The following is a 16,047-nucleotide window of genomic DNA, read 5'->3' as shown; positions in this document are numbered from 1 at the left end:
AGTCAAAAGTATTTCTTGTCTATTTTATGATCAACATGTTTATTTTTATAAAATATTATTACATTATTATTATATTATTACATTTAGTGTTTATTTTTGTGGCGATGGTAGTCTGTACAGTGTCTTACAATATTTATTTCTTTTATTTCCAACAAAAGAGATCGTTCCTTGCGTATTCAATGGCTGCCACTGAAAGGTAAGTCTGTCTATATTCAATCTTTCATATCCGCTCTTCTATTTTTTTCAGACTTTCTCTTTTATCTACCAGCAATAATATTCTCCAAGCCTTTGCATTTTCTCCTGTTGCTGTTTGTCTTTTCTTGTCTCTTTCTTGCAGCCCACATCTTACCTCTTCTCACACCCCTTCTGTTTGCACTCACAAACACACACTCTGCATGGTTTTCATGTTTCATCTGATATTTGTTGCTCATTCTTTTTGTTCTTTCTATCTCTCTCTCTGTCACTCTCTCTTTGACCCAAAGCAAGGCTGCTGCAGTAGCATGCAGCCTGCCAGCTGCCAGTTATGATGATGGTGACAGTAGTGGGATTGCTGGCTAAGTGACGTTGAATAAATGGAATATTCCAGCACAACTAGCAGACACAACCTGAACTCATGCACACACACATACAAGAGCCTACTTGGCCAACTTTTCCTATGGCTACAGTACTTATGAGTTAGTGTCAGGCAGCCGAACATTACCCTTTTTCTGCCCTAGTCTCCCACAAAGGCTCTTTCCATGAGTAAATGGCAAGGGGATATTGCTACTGTGACATACCTCCTACTCAAGCTTGCATCAAAATCTCTTCAAGTCATCTTGGCAGCTTTTAGCTTCATCTAAAAGCCACAAGTCATCGTCAGGAATAGGCCTTTCACATTAAAACTGCAGCTGGCATTTGTGAGTGTGTATTGAAAACACACACACACACATACACACACACACACACACACACACACACACACACACACACACACACACACACAGTATCTGAGTATATGTGTTTCCCTTTCTTTTTTTGCTAAATATGTTTATTAGCAGAACTGAGACACTTTCCTTTCCACCTCTAACAATCATTTTGAAGACTGTAATATACTTATCAACATGATTTACACCGTTTACATGCATGCCGAAGCAGGCAGAAGCACATACACAGCCACACTGAATGCACCAATGAGCATATGCAATCCATGCAATCTATTACGTGCACTTAGTTCAGTCATAGATACAGTATTCACCCACCAAATGTATGCAGGCAAGCTAATGTACTGTTTTCACATGGCACTGTGACAGAGATAATGGTCAAAGTGCAGGACATTAAAGGTACACATTAAAGTGAAACATGCATCAAATCTAGTTTTGAGAGTGAAAACAAGAGAGGTTTGAAGGTCACTTTAAGGCTAACTCTATTTAATTATATTACAGCAGTATACAGCTTTACAGTTTACATGTTTCTGAATTAGTTAAAAGGTTCTATAAGGTTATGATAACTTTATAATCGATATAAACCAGAATATGTTTTTTTTACCTCTGACTAATTACACCTTACAATTTCAGGAGACAGAAGGTTTTTAATCAGATGCTGCATTTGATAGTTTTGGGTGTGGAAGAGGAGTCATTCATTTCTTCCCCATCATTCTGCTTCTGAATGAGAGTTAATTTATACCATCTGCAAAATACAGCTGCCAACTTCAGCAGCAGACAGGGCATCGATAAGGGGAGAGATTATGGGGGACAGAGATGGAGGACAAGGAAGAGAAGCAGAGAAGTCTATTAGGATACACAAATGGCACACACCTACAGAAATTTGCTTTCAGAGAAAGTTGTAAAAGGCACACAGACACCTACACAAAATCTCTTCTCAAGGAACTTCTATAAGTGTTGGAGAGTGTCAAAGTGTAAAGAATATGCACAGTCAATATCCAGAGCCCTAGTCAAGCTTAGTGAGCACACACAAGCAAAAGGAAAGTTTTCAGCTCACTCTAAAGGCCAATGAAGTGCACTCAAACTGCAAAGAAAGGGAGTTTGGAGAATAACCATCAGTCTAGAGGATAGAATATATTACCCTCTCGGTTCTGTAAAAGACCTTGTTGCTTTCAAATACACAAACTGCTTCCATCAGTTGTGAACCTTTGATAACCCAAGTAGTTTATGGATACTTTCAGCTCAGATTCAACAAACTCAAAGCAAGATGCGCACGCCATAGTTCAACAGCATGAGGGAAGAGGTGGTGTTGTGTTTTCTAGATGAGAAGGAGGAACAAAAGACAAAATGATAATGATGAGGACTATAACTACAACAAAGACTGGGAATATGCTATATATAGTTAGTCTACTATCTCATGTTTTCCATTCATTTACTATATGCTATGGAAGTTCAACCATTTGTCTCCACAAAAATGTCAAAGTAAAAAATAGATCCACATTTTCAAATGGATTGCAGCCATATTAAGTGTTCCTTGCATGCATTATTACAGTCTATTATTTTAAGTTAAGAAAAGAAAGAAAAGTAGGAGAATATCCAAAAAATGTAATAAGTACTAAAAGCAATCAGAGCTCTCCATAGCAATAATAACTAAAGGGTTATAAAAGCACCAGGATAATTGCAAAATCAAGGTGAAAGATTGATCTAATTTCACTTTATTTAAACAGCATCCAGCAATCAGCTACAAATCAAAACTTCTGTTCATTTAAGTCTTGTCTTGACTTAAGTCAACCAGCAGGATATCGGGAATATAGCACACTGGAATATTTAAAACATCCTCCCAGCTCCCATGAGATGTTTTTCTGTGACTGCAGAATCACTTAACATCATTTTAGCCTGTGGCTTTTGTTCTCACTCATTTTGTATTGTGTTTTTCTGGCTATAAGGAATATAAACTCCTTGCCAGCTCATTACACAAAAGACCGTAATCTATCACTGATAGAATGTAATTTGAAAAGATTAAATTGGCTAGATTCTAAACAGACGGAATAGTACAAAGCAGAAAAGATTAATTGGCTACTGGTTGTTTAGAACAGCAAATATAATCAAACTCATTATTGGTGGAATCATTAAATCGGGACATCAATCAAGGATAAGGCAAAACATGATAAACCAGATTATAAATTAACAGGGAAAGTTGCATTTCCAGGGCTTTTTCCAGAAACAGAACAGGACATTAAATCCAGCTAAATGAAAATATGTGGGAAACTGATTTCAGAGCAACTCAGGAATAGGTAATTTGGTCTCTGTGGAGCCCTCCTGAGGCAAGTTAAGTATGATGCAACTCGGTGCAAAACATTGAGAGAAACTCAAATGGCTTCAACTGAGGCAGCCAGGGAGCCATCGAATCTAAAAATTTTAACATAAGATAGCCAGCTGACATCCTTCTGAGAATGCAAAAGAAATCTGCATGAAGAACATTTCCTGTTGAGTTTCCTCAATGACGTACGTTCAGCTTTTTATCAACTTAAATAGGATAACTTAAAAAGGATGATCCCCAAAATGTAGCCCTCTGCTATTCAAATACTGAGTGTGGACTTAATTTGAGAAGGGTGTGACAGTAATAGAACATCGCGAAAAATTGAAAAGAATATTTCAACACTGGACACACATTTTTTAGAGTCAGCTTCATGCTGAAAATATATTCAAACTAATCTGGGGGACTACTGTAAACTTATATGAATGTTCATGGTAAAGGACCCCATGAACAGAAATATGCCTGGGTACTTCACCGTTTTTGGACAGAGAAGTAACCTGGGATAAGAGAGAAGGTGGTATAATAAGAAGATCTTTCATTATATGCAGGTCTCAGGAGGAAAAGTTCACTTATGCTAAAACAGTATCAGGACTAGAGGAATACAAGCTTTAATACTATGTGTCTTAATGAAACCTCAGTGTCTTTAATAAATATTGCAGTGAATCTGCACCCACAGTGAGTTTGGCTTTTTTAATGTATCTCTGTGGGGAAAGTTGCACCTACTTTTTTTCTGTGATCAACACACATGCGCTTCTAGCAGACCCCCGATGTTTTTAAAAAACAAACAAACAAAAAAACTTATAATTAGATGTAGAGCAAAAAGTATACTGTATGTCCTCTAAGTTGAACTCAAGTTAGATCATGCTAAATCTTTAACTTAATATGCACTCAAATTGTGACAGGAAGTGCTTTTTCAAGTCTGTGAGCACGTGGAATAAACCTCAAACCAATACCAATAAGAAAATGTTTAGATCCACCTTAAAATTGTATTAAAGCTAGTGATGCATTTTGTTAAACTTGTTGGTTTGAGTTAATGTGGACAAGTATTACAATTGTAATAATGATACTGACAGATGTAAAATGGACAGTGGGAGTCATTTTTGACTGATACATTTTAGGTCCTATATAATTTCTATGGGAATATAAAATTTGGGTCTTTATAGACACAGGGCAGGACACAGTTAGGTATATACAATGTGAATAAAAAATCCATAATTGTAATAAATTCTTTCATGTGTTGTTTGTATATTTGCTGTTTCGCAGCGAGTGGTAAATGATCTAATTTTTGCTGCCACTTAAGCATCAAATATTTCATTAAGCTACAGGTATCATGCTATTTAGTGGTATTGTGTTGTGCGTTTAATGCGCTGTTTTGTTTCTTCCGTGTGTAAATAGGTAGCATTATAATTATATCAGCAACAGCTGTTGTTCTGTGAATATATACTTGAGAAAAATCATATGTTCACCCAGTTAGTTTCCTCTGGCAGCTTTCAGAGCATAAAGAGAACCATTAAATGTTCAGAAGCACCATCGGCTACAACTCAGATCATTGTGTTTCACAAATTTCCAATTTGTGGTGAACTAATTGGAACAGATAGCAGCAAGAAGACCTAACTAAGCATTTGAAAGTCTTTACCCTTACTTAATAGCATGTTATTCAACCTTCCAACTCCTTGCTGGTGTCTCCTAAATGAAACCTAAGCCAGAGTGAGAAACGTGTGTGTAAGGCATGAGGGTGGGTGTGCCATAATGGGAGCAAAACTGGTCAGTTACTGGAGCAAATTACAGGAAAAAATAACTTAGACAAACACAGGCATTGACATAGGCATGTCAACATAAAGCTTCCAAGTTTCCAGTACAGTACAGAGCTTTTTATGTAAATGCAACTGAGTAGTTACTGTGAGAACATTCAGCACTATGGAGATATAGTTCACCCCCACAGCTCTGCTAGGAATCAGTGTGAGCAGCTCTGCAGCAGGAGACTGTGTTCCTCTAAGCAGAAAATCTACAGCAAATCCAGTTGCATTAAAAACTGATAGCCAAGTGTTTTGATTTTTTTTTTTTTTTGAAGGACTATATTTACTGACAGTCTAATACAAGCACAAAACCTTCTTTTAGCTTTAAAAGACTACTGTTGGGATTTTCTAAACATTTATTTTTAACTGTACTGCACATGTACTTGCAGAAGTGCAACTTTCAGAGGCACAAAATGTTGGGAGGAGAGTATTTGAATGAATCACATACAAATTATTTAAGGTTTGCAGCGAGCGATTTATTGGCAACTGTATCAAATTTAACTCTGAAAATTGTCTTATTTTGTGTATGATGAGACGGTGTGATAATTTCTGCTAGAAATGTCAACTCATCTGGATTGCCAGAGGGAGATGTTATCAGAACAAGTGTATTATTGGCATCAGCGGTTTGCTCAAGCTGTGAGCACACCAAAACTCTAGGCTCTTCAGTGAGTTCTCCACTATTTAGAGCTCAGCCCTGCATGTTTCGTGTCCTCAGTAACGCTGATATGTTTATGAAACAGAGCAGAACTTAACTTCATGTGAAGCATCAGAGGGAGAGGGAGAATCCCAATACAAGATCCACACAGAGCTGTGTGATGTTTTGGGTAACACACACAGCCATGTTACTTTTTAAAGTAGTGAATCGGTTTGTAGTGTTTTAGGCTTTTAGTCACAGAGATCCACCATGGAGTGGTTTCTTTGTGTATTTTGATTTTTCTTCCTCTTATTTCTGATTATTTTAAAGCTCTCTATCTTGCTACTCGTGGACCAGATCAGAAGTATGCTGGATTTAAGTCAAAATCTAACAATATGTAAAATTAACTTTAATTAAATACCTGCAGCCTTGCATTTGATAAAAATACCAGTGTGCACGCTTATGCATGTAGCAAAGCAGCAGTAACTTTATTAACACATGTACAGCTCAGGATCTGAGGATGAATGAAGTTTTGTGTTCTGTTTTTTTTTTTTTTACAAATCCTACAGGACAGCTGTATACTGACAGTTTTCAGTTTTATGCAGTGAGATAGTTTGTTGAAAGCAGCGCTCTTCTGGATTAATCGTGCATTCCAACTGAGCTGTCAGATTTATCCAGCGATCACACACACTTATCCGTACAGAGTCCTCAGCTATTCCTAACAGAAGACTTCGCCTTTATATCAAAACATATCCACTCTCCTTCAGCTGCGTTTCCTTGATCTGAACTGCCATGTTGTTTTTCTGGAGAAAACCTATATTATAATGTATTATTTTGGTAACCAGATTGCCCTCACCCTTGTTATTTATTATTGAAATGAACTGCCTTTGTCTTTGCTTATTAATCTGGGCCCATGTATGTAAAAGGTCTAGGTAAAGAGTTGGATAGTGTAGGTATTTTTTTAATCCATTGCACTTTATCAATGGTGCATTAGCATTTGTGCGTATTAGTGTGATTGCTGAGGTTTCTTTCTAATATTGTAGCATCTTTTTCTGCCTTGAGGCGACTGTTGTTGTGAATTGGCGCTATATAAATAACATTGAATTGAACTGAACTGGATCAGTAAAGATGAATGGATCTGACAAAATCAGGTGTGCTCCAATGAGTCAGCAATGAGAGCACAGAGATAAATGTAGTCAATCCAACTTCTATCTAATGTGCTGCTATGTAGCGCTGATTAGAGCTGTTGTCAGATAAAACTTATTGTTTCCTATTCCCTTTCAATGACTGAACAATTCATTTGTAAAACATTTGTTTTCCTCAGGGGAGGAAATTTTAGAAATGTCGCACTGCAGAAATAAGACTTCAACAACGGCTACAAGTCTGTGATTTATCCCTCTTATGGGTAACTTCTACTACATTTGCTCTCCCAATGGGAGGAGGAAGAGCTGGGTTCAAATCTAGTCTGCTGCAGGAATCTGACTAAACACTGCGCGCTTCACTGATTCAGTAATGTGAAAGCACTGAGAGGGTTTCTGGTCTAGGGAAAAAAAAACACACACACACACACAAATGAATGCCATTTGCAAAGGGGAAAAAAGCTTAAATTGCTATCAGCACTTGTCCTTGACTCGGTAAGGGTAAATGGAATATTTTGTGGTATTAAATTAAGGAGAACTTCAGAGTCAATGCAGATTGGCAAAATGATAAATCTATGGTGTATTGCACTTGCTGATGAGCCAAATCCAAAGGAAACAGCATTCCATTACACAATGGAGTAAGTACAATTAGTATGAACTTCACTTCACTCAAGAATATCTTTCCATTGTGAAGAGAAACACATATTTTTGCGCCTTATAAGTTGCCTAAAACATAAATAAAGTGCTAAATATATAAATCAAGAGGTGTAAAGATCAATCTGTACAACGCTACACAAGATACGTACATAGCAAATCTCTTGTGTACTTCCTATTTTTGCTTTCTCTCACCTCTTCTCAATCTAACATATCAAAGACTAAAATATATTTGCATTGCACTTATTTCCCCTCATCATCACCTAAACCAAACCTGGAGCTGTTTCGTCTACCATCCCCTACTTATATATTATTTTCTTATATATGATTTTCATGTTTGTTTGTTTTTTTTAAACAAAACCATGCAGCATCATTGCCTGCCCTCCTGCAGCAATGCAGTTACCACTCCAGCTCTCCTTCGTCAAGTAACGGCCATGATTTTAATGATATTTTCCAGCTCTTGCTCCATAATCTCCATTACTTCCATCCATTAAACTCAACCAGTCAATTGTTGCTTTCGTTTAAACACTTTATGACAGTGGGGTGCTGCTATATAACAGCAACAACTTTATGAGCTGCCTTATATTAGAGCTGTTTATCGACAACAAAGTTACAATTTGGCCTTTTTAGCCAAAAGTTTTACATAAAAAAGGCTTATCATAGTTCAGCACATACATTTATGGTATATGGAGGACTTCCTACCTGCTCTTTGACAGAGGCAAGGATAGAGGAGGTTGTCTCTGTCTCAGATCTGTCTCCATTGGAGGATGGCATCACAGGGGGAACCATGGCCCCCTTCTCCTGCTCTGCAGGCTGATCCGGCACTGGCATGGCTAAAATTAAAACACATATATAGAAAATGATGTGACAAAACAGTACAAAGAATATGTCTCATTTACATGCTCTTTTTTATTTTTAAATGTCTTGATTTTAAGTGTCAAGAAAGTCAACTTTACAACTTTACAAGGGCAATTCATTAAATAAAAAATCTATATATTGATTTTCGAAGTGACTTATTTCTTCACATAAAATGTTACTTAGATATTTTTATAGATGTAACACAGCAGAGGAAGAATACAGATTGTGCAATTTGCGATATAACCAAATAAAAAATACAGATTGCAGACAGATTCTTTGGTTTTCTGTTTAGAATTTGTGTACAACTGCTTCTAAAACATTTTGCATTACATTGGAGATTAAGTATTGGAATTTCACGAGCGAGACCACCCCTCCAAACACGCTCCTTCCGGTTGTCATCTATATAGGTTCCCCCAGTTCTGCAAGCTGTTCATTCTTGTTTACGTGCCCCACCCTCCCTCCCTCCCTCCTTGTTATCCATTCTTCAACTTCTTCACTTCTATTTAGTGCATGGGGATCTGCCAGGCCCGGGAGCCGTCGCCAGTCCCCTTCGAGGCCTTCCCCAAACCGCAGCTCATGTCCAAGCATTCACCTTTACCTACTAAAACGCTGTCATACCTAAAATGAGGACATGGGCCCAGCTAGTGAATGAAAGTTTATGAACCACATAACCACAGTGCCATACCTTTTCACTGTTCATTGCTGAAAATAGGTTACTCAGTTTCTGTCTACACTGCTCAAAAATTTAGGATCAGGGATTAGGGAATCCTAATATCACACATCAGATCCTGAGGAACTAAATATTAAAGTAAAACATTTTTATTTATACATACTGTTCAATTTGTTAAAAACAAAGCTATATATGATCATTAGAAACCATTATTATCAACTGTTTGATGGCAGGATTGAAAAATCACTTTAATAAGTAAAAAACTGAAATCACAGGCTGATTCAACTTGTATCCCAGTGTCGATCAGTAGTGTTCGTGGCTCTTCATAGACACTTTGGCAATGAGCCCAAGTGCTGTCCTTCAGGGGGAACCCAGAGCTCGCTGCAACCATATAAGACAATAAGTCTGATGATCTTATCCTGGTACCTAATAGCAGTCAGGGCGCTGTTGGCTATCACACGGAAGTCTATTTGACCCTACAAGTGAATGCCTCCCCACACAATCACTGATCCACTGTCAAACCAGCCATGCTTGTTACAGCATCCCCAGATTTGTTTACATCCATCACATGTGTTCAGTGTGAAACTTCTCTCATCTGTAAAGAGAATGTGCACCAGTGCTCGACCTCCCAGTTCTGGTGTTCACTGGTGAAAGCCAATCAAGCTGCATGGTGTCCATAGTGAGCACCAATCCCACTAAAAGGACATCAGGACCTCTAACCACCTTCATGCAGTGTGTTTCTTGAGATTTTGGTCAGAAAAGTGCACATGAGTAGCTTTCAGGAAGGTAACTTTGCAGGGTTCTGGTAGTGCTTCTGTTCCTCCTCAGACAAAAGAGAAGATACCAGTCCTGCTCTTCCACCCTCTTGAGACTATTCTGGAAGACTCAGCAAACAATCTCCTGATGGCACATGCACATGGGTCATCCCAGAGGAGCTGAACTAGTTGTGCAACCTCAATGGGCTTCAGGTAACCTCTCACCTGCTACCAGTAATCACGAAAACAGTAAAAGAGCAAAACACGGGAAAAAACAGTCAGGAGAGATAAGGAGTAGGCAACGGTCTGTGGCCACCACCTACAAAACCAATGCAGTTTTGAGGGCTGTCTTGTTATCTCTTCAATGCAACTGTTACCACTTTCATCAAAACAAGTGGAATGGATTCGCAATCATCTTTTGCTATATACAGACTTCAACTATCTATAAAATACTGTTGTTTTCTTCTCTTATAAGAAGATTGGAGAATCTAATTCAGTTAAAACATCACTTTGAACGTGCCAGCCAGTCAATCAGTCAGGGCGCCGATGAGCACAATACTGGAGGACAGACTGGATGTTTGTGGTATGAGAGAATAAATACTAAAAGCAGACTTAATTTACAAAAACAAAACATAAAGCAAATAAATCTCAAACAAGTACAAACACAGTGGGATTTGCCACTTCCACTATATTACTTCACAAACACAGGGTCTTGTAGACTGAGTAATGAATGTATTCAACTGGAAAAGACATGCATTGTTCATCAAACAGCACCTTGACAACTAGCTTGACAAAGTTAGCATGAGTCGTGCATGGGTTTTTTGGTTGTTTGTTTTCAACCAGCATTCATCTTAATCCCAGGAAGTACTAATAGATGCATCAACATCACTTGACGCTTCTAAATGAAGCCATCTATAATATGAAAGCAATATTTTAACAACAACACCTTGCACTATTAACATGCTAATATGTTTTCTGTTCCATGCCCTAATAATTTAGCCTTGTATTTTACCTGAGCAGGAAAACGACAGGTTAAAGACTTCCTGTCATGCATTACTAACACTTTCTGTCACCATTTGTGTGACCACCATTTTCCATGAAAATCAGTGTCACAAAATCCATTTTCATTTTTTTGTGCATGATATGAGAAACTTTTCTTTGGTCTGTTCTGACTGGGCACTAACTGAAAAGAAACAAATTCACTTTCTGCATAAAGCACACAGTACTGCAGGCCAGGGTATATACAATATTGTGCCCAAACACCAGACACACAAATGTGAAAGAAAATTCAGGGACAGCTCAGTTTCAAGCAATACAAGCAACATCAAAAATGAAACACAATGAAATCACCTTATTTCTAATTAACTGTAAAGGTTTTAAATCATCAATCAAACATCTGCACATTTTTCCTGTCTGAGCTGAAAGTACATGGCGAGAGAAAGAAAGAGAAAGTGTCTTAGAAATCAGGAAATTGGTTGGCAAGTTTTAGAGTGTTTTAGAGACCATAGGGACAGGATTTTGTCAATACAGAAGCCCAGACTTCAGTAGGAGACTAAATAATGAACTGCCTGAGTGTGGGATTAAATCATGGAGTCTCTTACTTTACAGTTTCCTGCTAGTCTCAGGCATTTAACATTTGATCTGGGGATTTAAATTCATGCCTCTAATTTTAGTTACAGGGTCTGCATGTACATTTCTGCAGCTTGGATTCTGTCATAGATTTTTAAAATGTGTGATATGTTTTTTAGAAGTATTCATCCAAAAGATAGAATGAGACAGACAAAGAGAATTAGAGTCAAGCGCATCAGTTACCTTACAGAGACAGTACCTCAGTGAGGATCTAGACAGTGTGCAAAGCAAACTTCCACTCATTCTATTAGCCAGTCAGCTAGCCATCAGACAGACAGCCGGCTAGACAGGGTGGTGTCTGTAAATAAAAGATGCTAGTGAGATGCCCTGCAGATGGTAATTTTCACTCTCACTGACAAATACCACTTCTGTGTCTGGCATCTCCCCTCCTGAGTGGAGATGAGTCACTGGAGTTTGGCTCCTGAGCAACCAGAACCCCAGCAAAGACCATTTTACACGCGCTGGCTGACTGCCGCAATTTCTCTTGAATGCGCCAGCCAAATGTGCAAGTCAGTGGGAAGAGGAAAGCCTCATCTCACCTTCTTTCTGAACTTATATAGATGTTTTTTCTGCTAGTAAACACCTCTAGCAATAAATCGGAGCTCCCAAATAACACAAAAGAATGAATATGTGTCCCATCAATAATTTGACATGTGGCTTCTTGGCCAACAGTTTGTGTGTTTGTGGTCAAGTTTTCGTTCCAAAAGCTATCCAGTTGTGTCTGTAGCAATATACTATAGTTTGAAATAGGCACAATACCCCTTTCTCATGGCAGGAAAATCACAGGTGTGACTAATAACATTAATGATGGTTTTATTCCATTTTGCTGTGCCAATAAGCAGTGCCAATGTGCCAACATGTATAATGCCAGAGGCCTGGCAGAGGCATACTGAAAAGAAATGCAGCTGCTATTAATTACACCTGCTTTTTTACAAGTGATAATGTCTGCACCCACTGGTTTTGTGCTTTGTAATACTTAGTACTAAGCCCGAATAAATGTACAGCAAAGGCTGATTGATTGTTTTTGCAGACAGAAATGAGTGTTGCCTTGCGGCATTAGCTCATCAGATAATCTCTTTGCAGTTTTTGACATTATATTCCCAATATACAAGAAACCAGCATATACAAACAAGCGCAATTAAATTAAATAGGCAAACACGCTTCTGAGTGACTTTGATAAGTCGTTTCTCATACAGCTGAATGACTGAAGTAACAAAAAAAAAAACTCTAAACAGCATACAGCACGGCACATAACATTGCTGTGAAAGTGTTATTGCCAGAGAAAGCCAGTAATCATGTATAGAGGAGGCACAAACTCTTTGTAATTAGTGTCCAGCAGGTGCTGTCTTTAGAAAATTGCAAAGGTGGCTCGCTGTATATTGGCTGCTGCAGAGATAATCCCAGAACACATTTGCCATCAAATGTCACAATACTCCACCATCCTATTCTATTCTTTCCAGGTATTGTCGCCAAGCACAGTCGAGCTGCTACTGAATAGATGTGTGACACCCTGCAGGGTGGAATGTAACAGGAACCTCAGCTTAGAGGAGGCCTTTGTAGCTCTGGGGATGAATTTAATTGTAGCGCATTCTGACTGGTTTGAGCTGTGAGCTGTTTCACAAAGAACTCAGAAGGAATGATGGTATGACATTTCGTTTGGCTCAGCCCGAGATAAGTAATGGCAAGCTCAGAAAAAGCCTTGTATGGTTGAGGACCCAGCATTTAATAATGATCCTTACAAAACAAAGTGTAAACAAGCTAAAGAAAAACTCAAAAAAAGTGCATCACATTTCATCTCGTCTATAATGTACGGAGCCCCGCAAGAGACATGGGAGAAAAAAAAATTAAGACAAACTTTTGCGAAATTTCGCAAAAGTTTGTCTTAATTTTTTTTTTCTCCCATGTCCCTTGCGGGGCTCCATAATAATGTACGGTGTGCAAAAAAGCAGCTATGGAATTACTCGATGTAAAACCATGATATGCAGCATGCTGGTGCATGCTACTCTCAAATACCCAGGTTACCAAATGCCATTTCACAACTTTTCAACTTTTCACCCTGATTCCAAAGTGTCTACGTGGGTAAATTTCCCCTGTTATGTTCACAGACAAAATGTTGGCAAGTGTCTGAAAGTGGTGAATGGGTCCAAAGTGCATGCATCCTTGTTATACCCCTATCTGACTCTAAAAGGAGAATTTCATATATCTTCTCTTACTCCTGGGGATTTTTTTCTCTTCCCACTGTTGCCAAGTGTTTTCTCACAGGGGCAATCTAAATGTTGGGTTTCTTTCTTTTTACATTAGAAGATAATGTGCCTTAAGGGAAATTTGGTGCTATATTTGGTGCTATATAAATACAACTGAATTGACCTTGGCCTTTACTGTTTGCTCACAATTGAAAAAAAACCTCCATGCACAAGCAAAAAACACACCCATGCATATATAAACACAGAGGTGACTCACATTCTATGCTAGAGGATTTTGCAGTTTAGGCACTTCTGAGCGCTGTTCACACCTGCTCTGACCAAACAAAACACACTTTATATGTCCATGCCTACAAAATGACACATAAAGAGACTCACACGTGTACTGTATGAACAAACCTTTCTCTGAGATCCTTCCCTCTATGACTTCACATTAGCTGACTCGCTGATTTCATGATGTGTTGTTACATCCACTCTGCTATGCTCTCACTCTGACCTTATTATGTTTCTTTATCCTATTTTCAACCCTTTTTTTTTCTTCTACTGTTACATTTAAAATTGTGCAAGTTTATCTGACCTGTAAATTGGATCGAGCAGTGTCAATTGCTCCCTGTACAAAATGAAAATACATTTTTCCTTAACACTAATCTATAATGTTAGGAGACCTACAAACCAATTATTAATGTTAATGTTTTCAGTGTATCTGAAGCAAAGTAATCACAGTATTTTTTCAGCTTTTTGGAAATTGCTTTTCGACTTCAGTCTTATCATTAGCACTTTAAAAAAAATGCAATGAGATCATTTTTGCTAACAATGATGTTTTTCAAGTTTCAGAACAAATTTTTTTTATTTATTAACTTTATTTTCTTTTTTAGGTTCTATCTCCTGTTAAATCTCCAATTCAGGTCCCAAATAATGCATTTTGAACAGGAAGCCATTATCCCCCTCCGCATGTTTGAGTGGGTGGCTCCCCTAAGGAGCACAATCAAAAGCGTATCTCCTTCTCACATAAAATTACATTGTTGAAATATTTAAAGGGGCTGAAAAGCAATCTGTGTGTGGTGGCTTTTATTTGGTAGAGCTTGAATCCTTCAGCAGATCCAAGCTAAGACATTTAACATCTATATTTCTCAGGGATGACATTGTATATATGCTAATAAAAAGCATTAGAAGTAATAAACTAATGAAGTTAATGCACCATATGGGACTGTGAGAGCTTCAAAATTATATCAGAATATTCCAACAGAATTGGTAACAATGACATTTCTGACCAAAAGGTTCAAAATTTGTAAGCAGCTTTTGAACTTTTTTTCAATGCTTGCAGGCAAGAGCATTTATAAATGTGAGTTTTTTTCCATCCTTATTTTTCAATGTCCTCCTTGTTGACGACACACTACCTAGGTCAGGGGTCAGCAACCTTTAACACCCAAAGAGCCATTTGGACCCGGGTTCCATGTAAAAGAAAACACTGGGAGCCGCAAATACTTTTTGACATCTAAAATCAAGATAACACTGTATATATTGTTGCTTTGTGTGAACAACTAAGGTGTGTTGCTTATGAAATCCATGAAGTGCTACAGAGAAAATTACATTTTATTTATGTAATTAACACATTTTGAACTCTTAAAGAAATATAACAAAAGGAAAGACACCCAGCTGAACTAAAATGATCCATGTAGCAAACAAAAACTGTTATATCTCCTTTGGGCTTTTGGAGCCTGACTTTTAAAAATAATTGGAAAAAAAAGCACTATGCTGCTAAAAAATGAAAAATAGATATTTGCAAAATTCTGCCTAAATATGTATTTTACCTGGTTAATGTGTGTGGCGGGGTGTGGTCTGCAGCGCCGCTGCAGGGGAGGCGGATGCACCAGAGCAGCACCCACAATCACGCCTCGCCGCCTTACGTCTGTGCTATCTATGCTGTTGTGTTGGTGTGTGTCAGGCTGTGAGCTGCAAACCTACAGCCGGCTGTATGCGTACAGCAAGCGTGTGTGAAAAGTGGTCAATAAAGAGATGCTGAAAAGCATGTTCATGCAAACATCGTCGGGTCTGCCGTGATATGTTTACAATGGGACTTCTGGTCCCGAACCTCTGCCCACAGCGTCTGCAAATCGGGGCTGTAGTCACTTTCATCTTTACGCAGGACTGTAAGCTGTCATCTGTGAGGCGTGAGCGGTGTTTGTTTTTAACATAGTTCATGGTGGAGAACAGCTGCTGACATAATGTGGATCCGAAGATCCATAATTGGCCTACCTGGGGTTGAAAGTCTCGATAAATGCACGGCGTTTCGGCGGGTACACCGGCTTCCGCGAGTGTGACGCTTATTTTGAGCAATGAAAAAATAATAGAATATAATTTTATTTTTATATTTCAATATCACAATAATCTAACAATTTAGAACTACAAGTTAAAAAAAGAACGAACATAAATAAAATACACTTCAGCTAAATACTTCTAATTTATTTTCCAAA

The 16,047-nt window shown here is 38.2% G+C and overlaps 1 protein-coding gene across 2 annotated transcripts in view; it reads right to left on the bottom strand.

Moving 5' to 3' along the window:
* The window catches only part of LOC120741275 (catenin delta-2-like), a 132,138-nt gene that overhangs the window by 84,090 nt on the left and 32,001 nt on the right, over window positions 1–16,047 (bottom strand). For both annotated transcript variants that reach the window (XM_040044063.1, XM_040044062.1), the window contains exon 2: window positions 8,163–8,293. In XM_040044063.1, coding sequence (XP_039899997.1) covers window positions 8,163–8,291 — 129 coding nt within the window. In that variant the 5' untranslated portion in view covers window positions 8,292–8,293. The remainder of the gene's footprint in view (window positions 1–8,162; window positions 8,294–16,047) is intronic.

The sequence above is a fragment of the Simochromis diagramma genome, unplaced genomic scaffold, assembly GCF_900408965.1.
Source record: "Simochromis diagramma unplaced genomic scaffold, fSimDia1.1 OVJJ01000602.1, whole genome shotgun sequence".
Classification (NCBI taxonomy): domain Eukaryota; kingdom Metazoa; phylum Chordata; class Actinopteri; order Cichliformes; family Cichlidae; genus Simochromis; species Simochromis diagramma.
Note: the sequence above shows the minus strand (reverse complement) of the source record. Positions and strands in the feature narration are given on the sequence as shown.